The sequence below is a fragment of the Candida parapsilosis genome, contig 005807, assembly GCF_000182765.1.
Source record: "Candida parapsilosis strain CDC317 annotated contig 005807".
In the NCBI taxonomy this organism is placed as follows: domain Eukaryota; kingdom Fungi; phylum Ascomycota; class Pichiomycetes; order Serinales; family Debaryomycetaceae; genus Lodderomyces; species Lodderomyces parapsilosis.
In genome coordinates, this window is record NW_023503280.1 from 458,506 (window position 1) to 479,057 (window position 20,552).

Here is a 20,552-nt window from a genome sequence, read left to right on the forward strand (position 1 = left end):
CCATAAGTAGAAAAGGCTAAAAAAAGTCAATAAAGAGAAAGTAAAAAAGATTTCACAAAACAGCGGTAGCAAGAGGTAAACGAAAGACAACATTATTTCATTTCTGAAATTACAATTTATCATTCCACTACAAGAATCCTACCAATTAACCAGCCAACTACCACTACCCATCATTGAAAACTCACACTTTGAGGACTCACCCTTCTAAATCTATCTTTTGTTCTTTTCCTTTTGAATAGCCCCCTTTACTTTCAATCCCACACAAGCATATTCTTATTATGGCATCAAGTGAAGACTCCAAATCCAAACCATCAGCCACCAGCAAGCAACAGTCCTCATTGCCAACTACGGTCACTGTATCCCCCACAAATAAACAACCACAACAACAAGGAGGACACGATTCCAAAATGTTATTCGGTACCAAATTGGAAACTGAAACTTATGCACCATGGAAAGACTTTTACATCAACTACAACCAATTAAAGAAATTGCTCAAAGAAGGGGTGATTTTGAAAAACAACTGGACTGATAAAGATGAGCAAAACTTTGTTAGTGCCTTGGATGAAAATTTGGAAAAAGTATTCACATTCCAACACAACAAATTTGATGAATTGAATGATGAGTTGGATATCTTGCAACAACAAACTGAGGTAGCCGACACTTTCGATGTTGATGCATTTTCTAAGAAATTGGACCATTTATTGAATGAAGCGCAAAATTTAGAGCATTTTCAACGTTTGAACTATACTGGATTTATCAAAATCGTCAAGAAACATGATAGATTGCACTCCAATTATTCTGTTAAACCATTGTTGAATGTTCGTTTAAAGAAATTACCATTCCATTCGGAAGATTATTCACCATTGTTGTACAAAATTGGAACTTTGTTTCAATTTTTAAGAGAAAATTACGAAGTCGATCAATCGTTATCGAAATTGTCATCTTTTAATGATGGGGCATTGAGTGGAGAGTTTCAATCTTTCAAGTTTTGGGTTCATCCTGAAAATTTGATGGAGGTAAAGACCACTATATTGAGACATTTACCTGTATTGATTTACAACTCTAAAAAGGATGATGATGACGATGACGATGATGATGACGACGATGACGAAGATGAAGCAAATGGTAAAGATAACAAAGTCACCCAAACTGATCAAACCATCAATTGTTTGTACTTTGACAATGAACATTTCGACCTTTACAATCACAAATTAACCAAACTCAATAATTCATCAACATTGAGAATTAGGTGGATTGGGAAGTTATCAGACAAACCTAAAATCACCATGGAAAGAAAAGAGTTTGATGTCAATTCCAATTTCCATGTTGATGACAAGATTGAATTGAGGCAAAAGTATATCAATCAATTTGTTATAAACCATGATGTTCCCAAAAAGTTTGTTAAAATCAATGATGAAGCTACTGTCAAGAGATTGTTAAAATTTATCGATGACAACAACTTGCAACCAATTTTGAGAACTACTTACAAGAGAACAGCTTTTCAGATTCCTGGTGATGACAAGATTAGAATCATTATTGACTCCAATTTAACTTTTATCAGAGAAGATTCATTTGATCCAATTTTACCCATCAGAGATCCCCATCAATGGCATAGATTGGATTTGGATAACCCTAAAAATAATCAACAATTTTTGAGAAAAGGTGAATACAACAAATTCCCATTTTCAACGATGGAGATCAAGATTAAAAAATCGTCAGTTAAAAACTTTAAAAAGTTGCAATGGATTAATGAATTGATCAATAGTAGCTACTTAGTTAAAGAAATTCCTAATTTCTCCAAGTTCATCCATGGTGTTGCATCATTATACTTGGAGGATGATAAATTGGATAACATTCCCATGTGGTTTAATGAATTGGAAGGTGACATAAATGATGATTTACCCAAAGTTCCTACAAAAGTTAACAATGATGGAATCACTCAATTAAGCAATGATGATAACTTGTCAAAGTTTAAATCAATGATTTTGAAAAACAACACCTCCAACTTCCAACCTCGATCAGCATCATTTTCGGGAAGTTTATTGTATAAGGGAAACAGCAACAACCAAGATGAGCTCGTGTCAGTGGCAGAGACCGGAGAAACAGAAGCTGACGATTCAAAGATTACGCCAGTCGATGAAGAAGAGGATGAAGGCAATCTTTCTCCAACAGGTAAACCAAAGAAGCTTCAGCAACAACAACAACTGGGCAACTTTACTACTGATGATCAATCGTCCGACTTTGATGAAGATGAAGACGAGGATGATGAAACTGGTATTACCAAAGCTAATCGTTTGAAGAAATTGATCAAGTTCCCTCAACAATTTTCAAAATTGATTGATGTTGATTCCGAAGATGAAGAAGTCATTCTACCCGCCGGTGTGGTTAAACCTGAACAATGGATTAAGAACATGGGTCCAATCAAGATAGAACCTAAAGTGTGGCTTGCCAATGAGCGTACATTTAATCGTTGGTTGCATGTCACGACATTATTAATGTCAGTTACATTCATCATTTATTCATCAACCATCAGATCCAATTTCCATCAATTGAGTACCTATTTGGCTTATTTTTATTTCGGGTTAACAGTATTTAGTTGTCTTTGGGGATACTATATTTTCATTGTTCGAAGAAATATCATTTTGGAAAGAAGTGATAAACATTTGGATAATTCAATTGGTCCATTGATTATTGCTTTTGGATTGATGATTGCTTTGATTATTAATTTTGTGTTTGGATGGAAGAGTCTTGAATTGGATTATGAGCATAATGAGTTTTATGACAACAATCCAATGCATAAAAAGATTCATCAATTTATGGTTGAAATGGTGAGCTAAGGGGATGTAGGCGCTGTTGTGTGACATTTAAGTATTTGTATAGCTTGATTGGATATCTTTCCATTATAAGCAGGATGAGTAGAAGTAGCTTAGTAACAAGGGTGATGGCGTTAGTCGCAAGAAGTGTGTTTGGGCTGGTGGCTCATTATTGTTGATTCCTGCATATAACCCATTACAACGTGTGTGGTGTTTTCTAACGCTGTTTGAATTTTTTCATTTTCATCAACGAAATCAACAAAGTTATTATCAGTTGAACATTTAGAGCTTTTGATAGGCAGCACACCACACTACATTGCCCAAATGTCATTGAATGTATCGTTATATACAGTGTCAGCATTGCTAATACTAGACAACGAAGGCAATAGGTTATACGCTAAATACTACACACCACCAACCGAAAATGATATCAACAACAACAACTCTAGTAGCTCCCAAAGCGGTAACAGTAGCCACCACCCCAAAACAGCCAAACCGTCCACTTCCTCCAAATCCTCCAGTCAATTGAAATTTGAGAAATCATTATTTTCCAAAATCAACAAAGTGCATCAAGATATTCTCTTGTATGATAACAATTTAATTGTATATAAACAAATCAATGATACATCAATCATACTTGTGGCTCCAATCAATGAAAATGAATGTCTCATGTATTCAACATTGAGCAATTTGGTTGAATCATTGAATATATTGTTGAATAATACCATTGATAAAACCACTATTGTTGAAAATTACGATTTGGTGGTGTTGGCCATTGATGAGACTATTGATGATGGTGGGATTATATTGGAGTATGATCCGGCTACTATTGTGTCTCGTGTAACTAACGCTCCCGTGAGTTCGGGAGCTGCTGGTGTTGTCGATTTAAAAAATATCGATTTGAGTGAAAAGGGATTGTTTAATGCCTTAAGTTTCGCCGGTAAGAAGTTGGGTGAGAGATTGCAACAAGGGTTGTAAAGAGAGAGATGCGATGTACAGTGACTATTGTTGTAGATGTTTATTAGTTTAGTAATGGCATATATAAAGAGAGAGATAATTATACCTCTACAGGATTCTCTTTTACATGAAACCGAGAGAGCTATGAAAAATATCAAAACATGAATTCATTCTTATTACTGAACTTGTTTAAGCACTATTAGCGTTACTCAACCGTCATATAACTCCCCTTTCAGCCATGGAAGACTCGTTTTATTTTTCCCTACTACGAGTATCAATAGCTCAAATACTCAAAACACAAGGATTTGACAAATGTAAACCATCAACATTAAACACAATCACATCCTTATATATCATCTACTTGTCGAAATTAGCCACAGAGTCAATAGACTGTAGTCTTATTAGAACAAGAACTAATTCACCAGAAGTACAGGATGTAATGCAAGCCATGATCAATTTGGGGTTGGTGAAAGCTACCCAGGGGCATAGAATCCATGATGAATTTTTTGATGAACTGGAGTATAATACAAAGTCGATAAACCTGTTTAAAAGTTGGGTATTGAGTTATTATGGAGAACAAATTAGAGATATCGCCGAAAGAAAACAGAGGAGGAATGAACAAGATGCAATTGATGAGAATGCTAGAGCCCAAGTTGATGAAAAGGACAACCAGCAACAGCAACAGCAACAGCACCCCCACCACCACCCAGAGGATTTTTATCATCAATTCATACTGAGTAATGGTCAAACCAGCTCGAAGAAGGACGAAAGCAGCAAAAGCGGCGAAGAAGTGGACAATGTGTCGTCTTTGATGCATGACAATAACAACAACAAATTGAAATGGTTAAATCATCTACTTGAAAAGGATTTGAAATTAGGCCACAAGTTGAAGTTTCTTTACGCTACTGAATTCATAGCTAACGAATTCGAACAAAGCTTACTAAAGGGACAACGAAAATTGAAAGGGACAACTAATAATACTGAACAAGGCGTAAACGAAAGTGATTTGGATTTAGACTTACAATTGAAAATCAAGAGTATTCGAAATAGTGATTGGAATGATTACATTGTGAAACCAGTAAGTGCTACCAAAGCCAAAGATAAGAGAGATGACTATACTGTTGGTGGTACAACTGATATTGATGACATTGGCGCTGTTGATGAGTTGGTTAAAAAGGAAGCTGTTTTGGAAAAATATCTACCTTACAATATCAAATACTCGGCGCCGCTATTATCGGATGATATTGATATCCAGGATGATGATAAACAAGATGTGGATGCTGAGATGGAAGACAGCCAACTCCACCTTGTACAATCTAATGAAATATAGACAATGTATATGCAATGAAACGTATACAGTGTTTTTCAAATGTTTTTGGTTTTGATATATAAATCTATCTAGCTATCTTTAAACTCTATGTAGACAAAGCACCCCTACCACCAATGCTCCTATCAATGCATACCTCTTTTCAACTTCAAAGAATCACGTTTCTTTTCACCAAGTGAGACGTAATTAGTATTGAAATTGCTATTGAATCGTGCTTCATCCATAACTGTATCATCTTGGAGCAGCAGTTGCAGCAGCTGCAGCAGTAACAGCAGTGTGCGTTGTTGTGAGTACTGCTGTTGTTGTGCATATTGTTGTGCACATGGTTGTGAGCCCCATTGTTGCAGCAGTTGTTGTGCTGAAAGTGGGTGTGGATGTGGTTCAAATGGTGAATCCAACGCAAATCCAGCTGCATTTGCATCTGCATTAAAGCTGGACCGTCCATTCAAATTATTCAAAGCTTGGGCATTTGCTGATTCAGTATTCAAATGGTAGGGAACAGATGGTCCACCCATACTTCCCGATGTACTCGATCTACTTCTTTGTAAAAAAGGTGGGGGTGCCAGTGGGAGTTGGAATGGAGCTGAAGATGAAACATCTCTATAATCCTGCAATTGTGAACTTGCCAGTGGTGGTGGTGGTGGGAAGTATGCTGTTTGAGACTGTATATTACTTCCAGCAGCTGATAATGGCTGTTGTTGTGGGAAATAGTTTGATTGTGATTGCGATTGAATACCAGCGGAATGAGGTGGTGTATTACTAGCACTAGAGCCAGGTCCACCATTGAACAAGTTGGCTTGTATTGGTACACAATCCAACGAATCAGTACTAGCATTGCTATTTCTGGGACGAAGACTGTGGATATTACCAACGTGAAGCCAGTTGTTTGAGTTGTTTCTTGTTAATGATTGTTTACGAAGATTCAACAGTGATGAACGCAGTCTGATTGACGCGCTGCTTGGTTGTTGTTGTTGTGGCTGCTGTTGCGCTTGCTGTTGGGCATTGTAATTCATCAAATTCATTTCATTTAATGACAAATTTGAAATTGACGTGTTCTTCATACCATTTGACATCGGGTACTGTGGTCTTTTGAGGGACGCGTTGTTGGAGCTAGCACCACCGTTGTTGGAGTTATTGGAGTTGTTGGAGTTGTTGGAGTTGTTGCTCTCTGGCTCATCGATATCTGTCAATATATCGTCGGATTCAGCATATTGTGGGTTCTGATAAAATGAATTATTGTGGCCATATGGTTGTTGGTGTTGTTGTATAGTGTTTTGGCTATTGAATGAATTTTGATGATGTAAAGGAGGTGGGTTGAATGGGTACTCACCAGGAGCTTCCAACGGTGTTTTCAAAGTTTGATCTATTGGTGTATATGGTTGTGAATTCAGTCCAGATGGAGTTGATATTGATGGTTGATTGAACTCCATCTTGTTTAGTTTCAAATGCAAATTCAAATTCTTGTTTATCATGGTAAATAAAAAAGCGTTCGAGAAAATGGTGAAGTATTTGGGAAGCCCTTGTGGATATGATGCAAAATCGATACTCTATGTTAAGGTCAAAAAACGTAACAGTTGTTGTTTATGATAATACAAACTTGGGGTTTTTTGTCTATAATGAAACTTTTGGTCAAAGAAAGCCGGGAAAAAAATAAAAAGCAATGGCGAATAATGCAAATAAGCAGATCAAATGTTCTCTTCAATGCTCTCCTGTTATGCCTCGATGTATGGCAGTAACGGTGACAGTAGTAGTAGTAGTTGCTGCTTCGTTCGGTGGCTATGAGTTTTTTTCAAAGGGACACGCGTAGTTTTTTGTTAACAATTGTATGGTTCCTGAAAAAAATAAAAAAAAAAAAAAGAAAGCCAACCTTAAAAATTCTCTTGATTTATTAAGCTCCTTTGTTTTCTGTAGAACACCGTTTGTCTTCCTAATTTGCTATATCCTGGTTAATGTATATGTGCACTGATGTTGAACGTAATGAACGAACCAGAATAAGAAGAAGAAGAACAAGAACAAGTGGGGGAAGAATGTTCAAAATTGATTGTTTCCCAAAACTTTGTTGAGATACAAAAAGAGAGTCAAAAGAGTGAATATCGAGATTACATAATGAGTTATATAAGTTTGTACACAAAAAGTAGTTACCCACTATAAACTACTTTGTAAGCTCTAGAGTCTATCTATGATTCTCCAGCGAGTGAAGTCCCAAGCAGACTGCGACTCATTTGCAGGTATGAACTAAGATTGAAACCAAGTATGCATCACTTTGGAAGAGGCGATTGACAATCGATTGGTCCCACCAACAAACTCGAAATCTCGGAAGTTTATAAAAAACTTGTTCTTTTTTGGGCCCTAACCTTAAATGACCAACTTATCGGGTCATGCATTTGCATATATGCACACGTACGGTATGATCGAAGAGCTCTATTAATATCGGAAGACTTGTGTATGTGGTGGTGGGTATCTCGGGAACAATAGTAGAATATGCAGATACTTGAGTTTGTGTGACTTAGATTGACTTTTTGCGGGATTTTCAATGAAATACAAAAGCACTTGTTGTGAAAGGAGATGATGTACACCATGCCCACAAACACGCGTTTTGGGGAGATGTTATAATTTGGGAGATTATCAAAAATGAGGTATACTTAATGAACAAACCTACTCTCAACTTATCCTGTAAGACTAGAGTATCAAAAAAATAATTTACTTCAAAGGTTCTTCAAGAAAATAATACATTACGATTCAGTCCCCTTACATAGTCTCAATAGTCTCTCGTGATCCCCATCGTAGCTTAGATATACCTACTACACTGCCAATTAACTGTCGTCAAACACCACACTTTGGGAGCACCTCTTTTTATCATGTTAATTTTCAACTCAACAACAGACAGAAAAGTCTATTTGGAAAGGGGGTGGTAGTGGTGAAAAGTTCTCTCTTTCTTCGCCTGCCTCCAACAAATCCCATTTAGGCTAAATTATTACCAGCTTTAGTCAATTACTGCAACTTTACATCATACGACTAAAGCAACAATTTTGCTTGGGTTTATATGCAAGAAACTGCCAAACTCGCAAAACAATGTGAGCATGGGTGTAATATTTCGATTCTAATTAAAATCTTAACTTGTTATACGATTAGCTTCGGCTACGCAGAGTGGATTTAGAAGCAAGATGAAGATGGTAGTTTGTAGGTCTTTTTATTTGGTTGATGAAAGCAATCTTGAAAGCACTGTGGTATTCATTACCTTCAAATTAAGTAGTTGATTACTGATGGTTTCATAATTTTACTTAATTGGGAATATTGAACATATCGAAATTTTGTGTAAATCAAAACGCGCGCCCCTTTTTTCGCAATTAAGAAATCCATTTCAGTCAAAGAGACATATCCCAATGGGGTTAAAATATTACATTAGTTTGACATATTTGTGATACTACACTCATGGTGTATACTTCCCACCTGATTATTTACACTGAACTCCGTTTCGAAATCCGTTGATTAACTCGCTCTACATATATTGAGGTACCCAACAGTTCCATATCACATCTTAACCGTATCTTGCAGCTCACTAACTTTGAAGGTGATTACCCGTCCCCATTAGGTATCTTGGATGTGTCAGTTGCTTGAGCATTTTCTCATGTTTTAGTACATTTAAAAGATTCAAATTGAATTGACTAAAAGACACTTCTTTGCAGCATGAAATTACAAGCTTTAATAGTGCCAAGGGTCACCATCACAACTACCACTGACTAGCACATTAATAGCGTGTAGGAAAGTCAATCCATTGTTGAGCCTTGTGAAATTTTATCCCTGTCTGAATGCACATTTACAAATCACGACCATCTTGAAAGCGGTTTCACAATAGAGTCACTTGTGATCCAGAGTGGGATATTGTAACAGCGATCATTCATAGTTCTTTTAACTGCATTATTTTCCGTACTTCATAACGGCTTCATCATGTATTAATTGTCTTGTCCCAATTGGGCAACTCATTAGATTTTACGCGCAATAGTAAGAAACGAAAAAGAAAGAACCAATTGCACCACTACTCCCACCAGCACATGGTCAACCGCCGAAACACGTTTGATTTACGTTTCATCAAAGTAAGGGTAACCACTAAGAGATCTATATCAGGATTGGGGATCCACTGGTGGTATATAAAGAGCGCCAAGTTGGCCTATTATCGTACTTGATCAAAGAGTCAACTTCCAAAGCTCAAAGTGGTACATCGGTTGATTTCATTGTGAAAAAGAGCTTGCAGAATTAGACTCATGGCACGAGAACGTTTATATTTCCAACTATTCTACCACAGTTTCACCAGGTTGCGTATAGCAGCACACTCAGGGCAACTTCTCAGCTATCGATTCATTCTGCGTTCAAACGTGCGCGTTAGTCGTCAAGCCCAACAGTTGAATTTTGATCAAGATAAGACAATGGTGATGCCAAAAATCCAAGTAGAAGTTGATGGTGTCGATGAAGCATTAGAGAAGCTTACATTGGGGGACACCATTGGATCGGTATCACCACAAGACAAGTCCAAAATTGGCGTCGCATTGTCTGAAATGCAAGGTGATACACGTGTATTGCATAAACATGGTTATGATGATGATTTGTTCAAGATTGAAAAACACGGAACTAACTTTACTCACGCACAAATCCGTGATTTTGAATCCCACCTCGATGACAAAGAGGAAGAAGCATATGCGCAAGGTATAATTAGACAAGTTGAACAATCAGCAGCAACAACGACTAAAGCTAAAGCCAAAACAACAAAGAAACGTATGGCAACAAAACTGGTAAAGGGGAAAAAAAACGGAACCAAAGAAGCTGCCGCACCATCTCCTTCTCCACCTGAACCAAAAGAAGAGCTTGCATTCAAAGACAATGAAGTTTTACGCATCCTCTACGAGAATTGGAATTTACCCCATTCAACAACATTACCCATTGTAAGTCCACTTGCATCACATAGGACTCCATTTGAGTTTTACACTAAACATAATCCTGATGTTTCAATCATCAAAACACCTCGATTATCTGTCACGAAATTGTTGGTTAATAATTGGTGTCAGATGCGTGATTATTATAAAGTGCATGCTGGCTCACCACGATTGAAATCTACACCAGCAATGGAGCAAGGTACTGCCCACCATGCTCGTTTGGAAGAGGAGACACATCCACTGGTTGATATTACTGATATGTTGAACTTTGTCTCGGAGAAAGTTGCCACGTTGAAGAAGCAACTAAAGAGTAAAGGAAAGGTTCCAAACACAACACAAGAAGTTTCTTCTCATGCTCAAGATATTGATCAATCAATTCAGGTTGTCGATGAATTGCTGACAAGTTCCGAGGAAGAGGTGTTAGCCAATGCCTGGTCTCATAAAGTAATCACACGATTGTTTGCATTATTGACAAACTCACAAGCTAGGGAAATTCCCTTACATGGATATATTGACATGAACAAGTCCCAAATCATTGAGCCCCATCACGGAGTTGAGGCACTAAACAATTCCGTACTCGTTTCATCCATTGTTGATTTATTCAAGTTTCAAAATCACAGCAACCCCACTGACTTGACATTTATCACTGAGATGAAAAACATGATGGATTTTGAATTTGACAAAGATAAAGCTGGGACTAAACCCATGATAGATTTGACGAGATTTATCCCTGAGGCTCAAAAGATTCTTTCAGAGTATAAAGAGTCCGATAACGGATTATCACTTGTGATTTCGGATGTGAAAACTCGTAGTGAAAACACTTTACCTCATTTCCAATCAGTGATAAAGGGAGCCAAGTGCCAAACTTATTTGTATCAGAAATTTTTCAAGGTTTTGACAATGGATGCTGAGTTTACTTATCATGGATTACTTGAAAATGCTACCAGGAAAAAAGTCGATATTGATAAGCCATTGAGCCCAATTATGGTGTTGCAAATGTTGCGATTGAATCCTAATTTATTCTATCATGATTTTATCAAATTGAGCCGGGGCAAACCCATTGGATTTAAGCCATATGATGACGAAATCACAACAAACAAAGTGAATAAAGGAATAGCTGCATTGGGAATCGAAGGGTTTCCACGGGACGACAAGGCAATGGCACCACAACAACACTATGATGAGTATCGATTTGATTTGTTGTTTCAAAATGCCAATGAATTTTCATTTACATCGCCATCAACCCAATCATACTTGGATGAACTTGAAAAAATCGAATCTAAATCATCAAACCCATTCCCATATAAACACTACATGGAACCGTTATTGCGGACATGGCAAACACCACTAACTCTACGGTACTTGGCAGCAAGATCAGCTCAATTATTCAACTTGTTCAACAATTTCGTTGCTGAGTCAACTACAGTTGAGTATCATAATGCCCTAACGCAACAAGTTTTCGAAATTTGTCAATACTTCATTCAGAAACAAGATTTACAACTGACGATTGATGTAGCTTGTGATTTTTGGCTTGGTCGTGTGGTTCCGCAATTTGCTGATTCTAAACTGAAGTGTAAATCTTGTGAGTTTAAATTGAAATGTATTGTTGGTAGAGGTGAGGCTGGTGAATTGATGAACAAACGGAAAATGGTGGGACCTAAATTGAGAGAATTTGTTGGTCAACCAATTTGAGGAGGTGGAAGGTACAATGTGTACGGTTGGTTGGTGGGGTTGGTGGGGTTGGTGGGGTTGGTGGGGTTGTTGGTAGTACTTTCCTCTGAAAGAACCTTATTTATTTGTTCAAGATGATGATTGTAGAAAGAATAAACTGTAGAGACAAGTTTTTTTATGTAAGACACCTTCAAAAAGATCAATCCACTAGAATCCATACATCGATCTCTCTGTTATAATGTCTTTTATCTACCCGTTTACCCTTTTTGCCTCAATTAAAAGGTGAAAAAAGGATGGGGGTGATGATTTTGATTTATGGGATTCGTTTACCGAGTACACCTAACTGAAAAAAAGGGCATGCAACCGGAGATAAAGTCCCAAAAGAGAAGACAATGTGGTTCTGAGCTGAACCAATTTGTGGAATCAAAAGAGAAAGGGTTTGTTTGTAAAAGATAACGACCGTAGTTCTCTTTTTGCGTGTGAATTTGGTTTCGTATATTTTCAAATAAATGAGTATATACAGATATTTCCTCGTGATATAGGATTGATTGTGATTAGGAGGATCTTTTCGGTGATGGATTTACTTCAATAAAGTAGTGAAGAAAAAATTTTCGTTGTAGAGAAAGAAACGGTTGGGGTAGCGCAAGGAGTAATTGGTAGCGTTGAAGTCAACTACACATAGAATGAAGTAAACTACAGGTATACCCTCGTCAAGGGTTCCCTCCCTGCTGAGGCTGGATGTGTTTCTACAAAAGACTGTTAATGTTTACATAGTGGTGCCGTGACTGAGAGTTGTAGTGATTATGTTTACAAAATTGGTTAGAATCTTAGACTAAATTGAATTCGTCAACGGCAATACATTTTTTTTTTATGAAGAAAATGTAAAATTAGGCAAACTAGTCCGTCTTTCGGTTGGAAATTCTTAGCTAGATCGAGAAGCCCTTTAAACGTTTGGACCTTCAAGAATAGACTAACCGCATTTGGGAACTTGTAAAGTACGATTATCCAAGAAATTCATTAAAAAAACTTCTTGTACTGTTTTTACCGAGTCGTTCATACTTCTATAATATGGGTACTGTTACTCCTATTTTTCAACATGTATAAACAACTCGGGCCCCAATGATGTATCAATGTTTGTAATGTTTCACTTTCGAATGAAAACGAGTGGATATTCCCGGAAGTGTCTATGTGTGTGTGGGTAAATGTGGTGTGGTTTTTTTTTTTTTTTTTTTTCACTCTTCTGTGAGAATGCCCCACCCCCACAAAAAATATTCAAGAAATTTCAAAAAACTCCGAGATTCTGGTTCAGGTTTGTGTAACTTTAACCTGCACCAAAGAAAATGGAAGAAGAAAAAATATAATAAAAAAAAAATGTCTCGACCACCTTGCAGATGATGTTCCTGTAAATACCGGACAGAGAGAAAAAAAAAAACTTATACGAGTAAGTTTGGATTTGGCAGGCACTAGCTGAATTCAGTTGTATCGAGGAGTGATGAAACTGGTTGCGTTCTATGTTAAGTTTTAAAAGTGTTGAAACAAGAGAAGTAAATCAATACTAGCGATTTTCCACCCCCTTGGTCTTTATTTACGCGACAGTTTGCACTCCGGAACTGGTTGGGATATTGTGAATCAGTTGATCACCTTTTTTTTTAGTTTGACTAAATTAGACTAATCCATGTATCACCTAAAGTGTGGACTACTAAACAGTGAAACGTTGTGGGGAAAGCGAAGCACTAGAAAAGTAGTAAAAAAATTAGACTTTTCAGTCTGCTTAATCGCCTTAAAGAAGAAAGACTAGTAGGGATACTAGTTCTCAATTGAGAAAATTAGTAGATCACACACAATTTTGGTTATTGGGAACTCCGAAGTGTCCTTTTGTGAAATCACACACATACACATGTGCTAAAATGTTCGGATATTGAGGATTTCATAGGGTAGTGTCGGACCCAATTTTGTAAAACTTAAAAGCAATGACGTAAATCGACTTGAAGAAAATGTCGAAAATCTGGGGAAACTGTAGTACGACATTTTTTTTTATTGAAGGTTCATTTCGAGCACTATGATTGGCGGTTTATTGTATTGACTGAACCACATTCTTGTGCCAACAATACGTAGATTTACCTGTGCAAGCTATACACAACTTATTTGAAATAGTCTTATTAACAACCAATACTGCCTTTACTATTCGACTGTCTCTTGCCACTCAAGTTTCTATGAAATATACTGGGATATATTAAACGTTAACCTTAATTTCAAAATAGAACAAATGTCGCTGATTGAAATAATTTGAGGAAACGTTTGCTTTAATTTAAAAAGAAAATTTGGGAGACATTTTTCGGCTCTTTTTTTTTTTTTTGTAAGATCAGACATTTTTTTTTTTTTCCTGAATTTATCCCACGGACTTATTCTTGCAAGTGTTTTTGAATATATAGAGCACACCTAAGTCAATTGAAACGACTATCCTTATACGCTGTGGAGCAGCCATTGAAGCTATACGTCTTTTGTTCGATTGGGGTAGTGATAATAACTATCATTTGCCATGTTCAACGATTGTTTTATATTACATTTGTGGGTAGACCAATCAAAAAGGAATATAAATCTTCATAACCAACACTTAATCGTATTTCGCAATTGATGCAGAGCTAACGTGTATACTGAGCAGTTACAATAGGCTATTGTTTTCTTAGTGAGTTGACTCTAGACAGCAGAGTGATGCTTAATATTCGACAACGGTTTTTTTTACTTACTATTTTAACACAAGCAAACTTATTTAACCGAGCATGTGCTGTGTTCTACAAGACTCGGTGCAAAGTAAAAAAAAAAAAAACAAAAAAAACAAAAAACGAAAACAATTGACAATTATGTAATGTAGTCGTGTGGTGTTGCTCAGAAAAAAAAAAAAATGAATTAAAGCAAAATGGGTTTTTGTTTTTGTGTTGATACCAACACAGTGGCATCTTCTTTTGTTTGCACAATAATAATGCAATCTAATTGGTTGATACTGATAAACGCGACATTTTTTGGAATCAGACACAAAATAAAGAACACTGACTACAATTTTGTTAAAATGGGTACTAGCAGAACTGCAAAACTAATTAGTGATAAAGGTTGTTTCTTGCAATGATACACTCCTACATAGTGTCAGTTGCTAACACGCTCTTTTTTTTTTCGAAACTCAACAAGATTCTTTTTTTCCATAATCGCAATCAAAAGTTTATGTATGTTATTCCTTCCTCGGTTTCTGGAATACAAAAATAAAAAATAATAAATAAAAAAAAAATAGTATAGTAAATGTCTCCTTCGGTGATAAAAAAAAAAAAAAAGTCGGTAAATCGGGTATCACTTATTTCAAATGTCTCTAAGTTACACAAACACAATTTTAATTTAAGGCAGACAATTTTTATTTTTTTATTTTATTTTTTGTTTCTGCTGCTGCTGCTGCTGCTGCTGCTGCTGCTTTTTTTATGCAGCGACATTTATTATATTCACTTTCAGTCTGGGTTATTTTTCTTTTGTCTTTGTCAGAGTATAACTAGTTGTTGTAGTGGTATATATAAATATCAATTGAAATATCCCAACAACCAAAAAAGTCCCTCATAGTTTTTTTTTCAAATTTGAATATTTCCCTTTTTTATTTTTATTCTTGCTTTATTCATTCTTTATTCAATTGAATATATCACTACTTTTGATTTAGAATAATATCATACACAATCACAGTTACAATGTCATCATTAAGATCTTTCCAACGCTCATCAAACTTGGCTAGAAACGCTGTTAAATCAGTTAGAACTTATGCCACTGCTGAACCAGTATGTTTGAATAGATCTTTGTCATTGAAAACACGAAGGAGTTTCTTTTCCCATCTCTACGTGTTTCATTGCAGCATCGTCTTTTTTTTTTTTATTTATTTTTTATTTTATTTTGGTCACTTTATACTAACTCCTTCTCTATAGACTTTGAAACAAAGATTGGATGAGTTGATTCCAGAAAAAGCTGAAGAGGTTAAACAATTTAAAAAAGAATATGGTAAAACCGTTATTGGTGAAGTTCTTTTGGAACAAGCTTATGGTGGTATGAGAGGTATCAAGGGTTTGGTTTGGGAAGGTTCAGTTTTGGACCCAATTGAAGGTATCCGTTTCAGAGGAAGAACCATTCCAGACATTCAAAAAGAATTGCCAAAAGCCCCAGGTGGAAGTGAGCCATTGCCAGAAGCTTTGTTTTGGTTGTTGTTGACTGGTGAAGTCCCAACCGATGCTCAAACCAAGGCATTTTCTGAAGAATTGGCTGCTAGATCAGAATTGCCAAAACACGTTGAGGATTTGATTGACAGATCTCCAGCTCATTTGCACCCAATGGCTCAATTTTCAATTGCTGTTACTGCATTGGAATCTGAGTCTGAATTTGCTAAAGCTTACGCCAAGGGTGTCAACAAGAAGGATTACTGGAAGTACACTTATGAAGATTCCATCTCATTATTGGCTAAATTGCCAGTTATTGCTGCCAAAATTTACAGAAATGTGTTTAAGGATGGTAAATTGCCAACCAAGGTTGATGGTAAATTGGACTATGGTGCCAACTTGGCCAACTTGTTGGGTTTTGAAAATCCAGAATTTTTGGAATTGATGAGATTGTACTTGACCATCCATTCTGATCACGAAGGTGGTAATGTTTCTGCTCACACCACCCATTTGGTTGGTTCAGCTTTGTCATCACCAATGTTGTCATTGGCTGCTGGTTTGAATGGTTTGGCTGGTCCATTGCACGGAAGAGCCAACCAGGAAGTTTTGGAATGGTTGTTTAAGATGAGGGAGGAATTGCAAGGAAACTACTCCAAGGAAAATATTGAAAAGTACTTGTGGGAAACCTTGAATGCTGGTAGAGTTGTTCCAGGTTATGGTCACGCAGTCTTGAGAAAGACTGATCCAAGATACACTGCTCAAAGAGAATTTGCTTTGAAACACATGCCAGACTATGAATTGTTCAAGTTGGTTTCAAATATTTACGAAGTTGCTCCAGGTGTATTGACCAAACAAGGTAAAACCAAGAACCCATGGCCAAATGTCGACTCCCACTCTGGTGTCTTGTTGCAATACTATGGTTTGACTGAAGAATCATTCTACACTGTTTTGTTCGGTGTTGCCAGAGCTTTCGGTGTATTGCCACAATTGATTTTGGACAGAGGTGTTGGTATGCCAATTGAACGTCCAAAATCATTCTCAACTGAAAAATACATTGAATTGGTTAAAAACATCAAGGCTAACAACTAAATTGGGAGAACATAGAATTATATATAGCTTTCCCTACCTGTCCACAAACACAAGCACATCCACAAGCACACACATACACACACACATACACACACAAACACACACACACACTTGTTACCCACACTTGAATGAGTCCTAATTTAGGACAGAGAGTTCAGATGATGATGAAATAGAATTATTATAAGCGGAATTTGAAACGATTTTTTATACTGTTACCCCTGTTTTTCCCTTTTTATGTAGTTATTACTTTGTTCATGGTGTATTTATTATCTGTTTTGAATAAACAACGTTTCAAATAAATGGCAGTGTAGTTTACTGTATGAATCATTATTAAGTCACCGCCATTGCGCGTGAGTAGATTTTTGCAACAGAAAATTTTCAAAGAATTCTGTTCAGTATAGTAACACCACCCACCGTAATTCAAATGCTACGATTGTCGCATCGTCAAACGAGATGCTTTGCTACTTTTGCGGCACAACTAGACAAGACAAGCTACTCAAAAACTTTACAGCTACCCCAAACCAAGTTCAGTCCCAAAATACCGCGTGGTTCTGCTCGTGATGAACTCATTAACCGAACTGGGATCGACATCTACAAATGGCAGCAACAACACAAGATCAACTACAAACCTTTTGTTCTTCATGACGGACCGCCATATGCCAATGGGAAACTCCACGTTGGTCACGCATTGAACAAAATATGCAAAGACATAATTATTAGGTACCAATTGATTCATGAAGACAAACTGATCAAGTATCAACCAGGATGGGATTGTCATGGATTGCCCATTGAATTAAAAGTAGAACACACATTAGGCAAATCAGAGTTTAAAGATCCAGTTGAGATTCGAAAAGCTTGTCGAGAATATGCTATGAATATGATTGAAAACCAACGTAAAGAATTTCTTGAATTGGGTATAATGACTGATTTTACAAAACCATATATTACCATGGATCATAAGTTCGAAAGCAACCAGTTGCAAGTTTTCAGTAAATTGGTAGAGAATGGGTTGTTGAGTCAACAATTGAAACCAGTATGGTATGGATGTGATACACAAACTGCGTTAGCGGAAGCTGAATTGGAGTATAATGATAAACACAAGTCAGTGGCTATATATGTTAAATTCCCCGTTGTTGATGATAAATTGGGCAATTATTTGCAACAGCGTGACCCAAATGTGTCATTAGTCAACGAGCAGATTAAATTGTTAATTTGGACAAGCACTCCGTGGACAATACCAGCAAATAAAACAATCTGTGTCAGTGAACACTTGACATACACTTTGATTAAAAAGGGTGATGAGTTACTTGTTGTTGCTAAACCATTGGCGGAAGAGGTGCTCAAACTAGATCCAGAATATTCTCTTGTTAATATTGAGATCCCTGGATCTGAATTGATTGGCATACATTATGTGAACCCCGCAGCTCAAGACAATATGAAAAGACCAGTTATACATGGTGACCATGTTGTTGGTACAGCAGGTACCGGCCTTGTACACAGTGCACCAGCTCATGGGCGTGAAGATTATCTCGTTGCCAAGCAAAACGGAATTACCATTGAATCGTCATGCGTTGATAACAAGGGTAAATACATTGTTGAAGAATTGCCTCCAGGTTTCCAAAAATTGGGGGCGTTAAAAGTAAATGAGATTAGATCCAATATGCTTTGTGTTGATGTTTTGAAACAACATGATATGATCTACAATGTCAATAAAAACTTTGTCCATTCTTATCCATATGATTGGCGATCGCAAACTCCCGTCATTCAGCGTGCTACGCCCCAATGGTTTGTCAATGTTGATAAAATCAAACCTTTTGCTCGTGAAGCTTTGGAAAGAGTGAATTTCCATCCTGCTAGTGGGTACAATCGGTTAACATCGTTTATTGAAAACAGAGATGAATGGTGTATATCTAGACAAAGATCATGGGGGGTACCATTACCTATTGTTTATGCTGCAGATACACATAAACCAGTATTGGATTTAGCGGTGATTAATCACACAATCACCAAAATTGATGAGTTTGGCACTGATGAATGGTTTGTCAAGGAATCTGATATTAGTCGTTGGTTGCCTTCGAATATGGATGGAACCAATTACTACAAAGGACAAGATACGATGGATGTTTGGTTCGATTCAGGTACGTCGTGGAGCACGTTGCGTGACAATATCAAGGAGTGCAATAACGATACAACACAACCATTGGCTGACGTCTATCTTGAAGGTAGTGACCAACATCGTGGTTGGTTCCAGTCTTCTTTGCTCAACAAGGTTATCTATTCTGGAAACATAGGAGAATCATTTCAGGCACTAGCCCCATACAAAGCTGTAATTACTCATGGATTCATTACTGATGCACATGGTCAAAAAATGTCAAAGACTAAAGGAAACATCTTTTCCCCTCATGAAGCAATTGAAGGTTGCAAGAAACCATGGACACCATTCTTGGGCACTGATGGATTGAGATTATGGGCAGCATCTTCCAATTATCAGCAAGATGTTGGTTTTCATCCAGAAGTGTTGACTAGAGTAAGTGAAGTGGGTAAAAAGTATCGAGTTACATTCAAGTATCTTTTGGGCAACTTGTACGACTTTGATGCTCCTGTCGCGTACTCACAATTGAGTGATTTGGACAAGTATATTTTGCACACATTGCATCAGTTGCAATCAACTTGTGCTGGGTATTACAAGTCTTATAATTTTTCACGAGTTGTGAGTTTAGTCAATGCTCATGTTAATTCCATCTTGAGTGCAATTTATTTTGACGTTTCAAAAGATTGCTTGTACACAGATAAGGCCAGTTCAATGAGACGCAGGGCAATTCAAACTGTTTTAAATGATATTTTAAAGACATATGTTGGCATATTGGCTCCAATCCAACCATTGACTGTGCAAGAAGTTTGGGATGAGTATGTAAATATTAATCAAAATGTCAGTGACTCTCCCTTCAAAGAGTCATCCACTACGTTCAAGTTGCCTGATGATTACATTAATCATGATTTGGAGTCGCAATTCAATATTTTTTTCAAATTGAGAGATGAAATCTACAAGGAGATTGAAACATTGAAGCAAAACAATTTCTTCAAGAATAAATTGGAATTGGAAATTAATTTGACAAACCCACTGGGCAAAGATTCAACTTTATTTGAATTTATAAAATCAAATGAATCATATCTTGATGATTTGTTTTTAGTTTCCAAGGTGAAACTTGTTGACAATGGTGAAGTTGACAATTTACAAATTATGGATATCGGTGGTGAAGAAATTGGCGTTGCTATTAAACATTCAGACGATTATAAATGTGGACGTTGTTGGAAGTATACTGCACCTGAACCAGAGTCGTTGTGTGGCAAGTGTAATGATGTTGTAAATAGGTAAATAGAGGAAACGTAGACCTGTATATAGTTAACGCCTCAAAAATATCGACTATCGTTTCCCTTTGTTTTGAAACAAAATCTATATCTCCAAATCTCAAATCAAACGTACAAATGCACCACGGTTACCCGTTTTAAAGTTCACGAGACCACACCATCCTTTTGGAGCTTTAGACCCATTGTGGACCTAATAAACAGGCTACTCAGATTCAACAAC

The 20,552-nt window shown here is 36.9% G+C and overlaps 7 protein-coding genes across 7 annotated transcripts; 6 read left to right on the forward strand and 1 right to left on the reverse strand. All coding sequences in view use genetic code 12, as the record gives it.

Moving 5' to 3' along the window:
• Positions 1-278: 278 nt before the first annotated feature.
• On the forward strand, positions 279-2,837 carry VTC3 (vacuolar transporter chaperone; the record flags this gene model as incomplete). Its single annotated transcript, XM_036808045.1, has 1 exon — positions 279-2,837. The coding sequence occupies one exon, from the start codon at positions 279-281 to the stop codon at positions 2,835-2,837; it is 2,559 nt and encodes an 852-aa protein (XP_036664821.1).
• A 300-nt stretch (positions 2,838-3,137) lies between these two features.
• CPAR2_801970 (coatomer subunit zeta) lies at positions 3,138-3,791 on the forward strand (the record flags this gene model as incomplete). The annotated part of the gene is made up of 1 exon (XM_036808047.1): positions 3,138-3,791. One exon carries the CDS (start codon positions 3,138-3,140, stop codon positions 3,789-3,791), a length of 654 nt encoding a protein of 217 aa, XP_036664822.1.
• A 217-nt stretch (positions 3,792-4,008) lies between these two features.
• Positions 4,009-5,100, forward strand: CPAR2_801980 (uncharacterized protein; the record flags this gene model as incomplete). The annotated part of the gene is made up of 1 exon (XM_036808048.1): positions 4,009-5,100. The coding sequence occupies one exon, from the start codon at positions 4,009-4,011 to the stop codon at positions 5,098-5,100; it is 1,092 nt and encodes a 363-aa protein (XP_036664823.1).
• A 122-nt stretch (positions 5,101-5,222) lies between these two features.
• CPAR2_801990 (uncharacterized protein) lies at positions 5,223-6,527 on the reverse strand (the record flags this gene model as incomplete). The annotated part of the gene is made up of 1 exon (XM_036808049.1): positions 5,223-6,527. One exon carries the CDS (start codon positions 6,525-6,527, stop codon positions 5,223-5,225), a length of 1,305 nt encoding a protein of 434 aa, XP_036664824.1.
• A 3,123-nt stretch (positions 6,528-9,650) lies between these two features.
• On the forward strand, positions 9,651-11,717 carry DEM1 (Dem1p; the record flags this gene model as incomplete). The annotated part of the gene is made up of 1 exon (XM_036808050.1): positions 9,651-11,717. One exon carries the CDS (start codon positions 9,651-9,653, stop codon positions 11,715-11,717), a length of 2,067 nt encoding a protein of 688 aa, XP_036664825.1.
• Positions 11,718-15,418: 3,701 nt separating this feature from the next.
• On the forward strand, positions 15,419-16,963 carry CIT1 (citrate (Si)-synthase; the record flags this gene model as incomplete). The annotated part of the gene is made up of 2 exons (XM_036808051.1): positions 15,419-15,505; positions 15,650-16,963. 2 exons carry the CDS (start codon positions 15,419-15,421, stop codon positions 16,961-16,963), a joined length of 1,401 nt encoding a protein of 466 aa, XP_036664826.1.
• A 424-nt stretch (positions 16,964-17,387) lies between these two features.
• Positions 17,388-20,339, forward strand: CPAR2_802020 (isoleucine--tRNA ligase; the record flags this gene model as incomplete). Its single annotated transcript, XM_036808052.1, has 1 exon — positions 17,388-20,339. One exon carries the CDS (start codon positions 17,388-17,390, stop codon positions 20,337-20,339), a length of 2,952 nt encoding a protein of 983 aa, XP_036664827.1.
• Between the last annotated feature and the right edge of the window lie 213 nt (positions 20,340-20,552).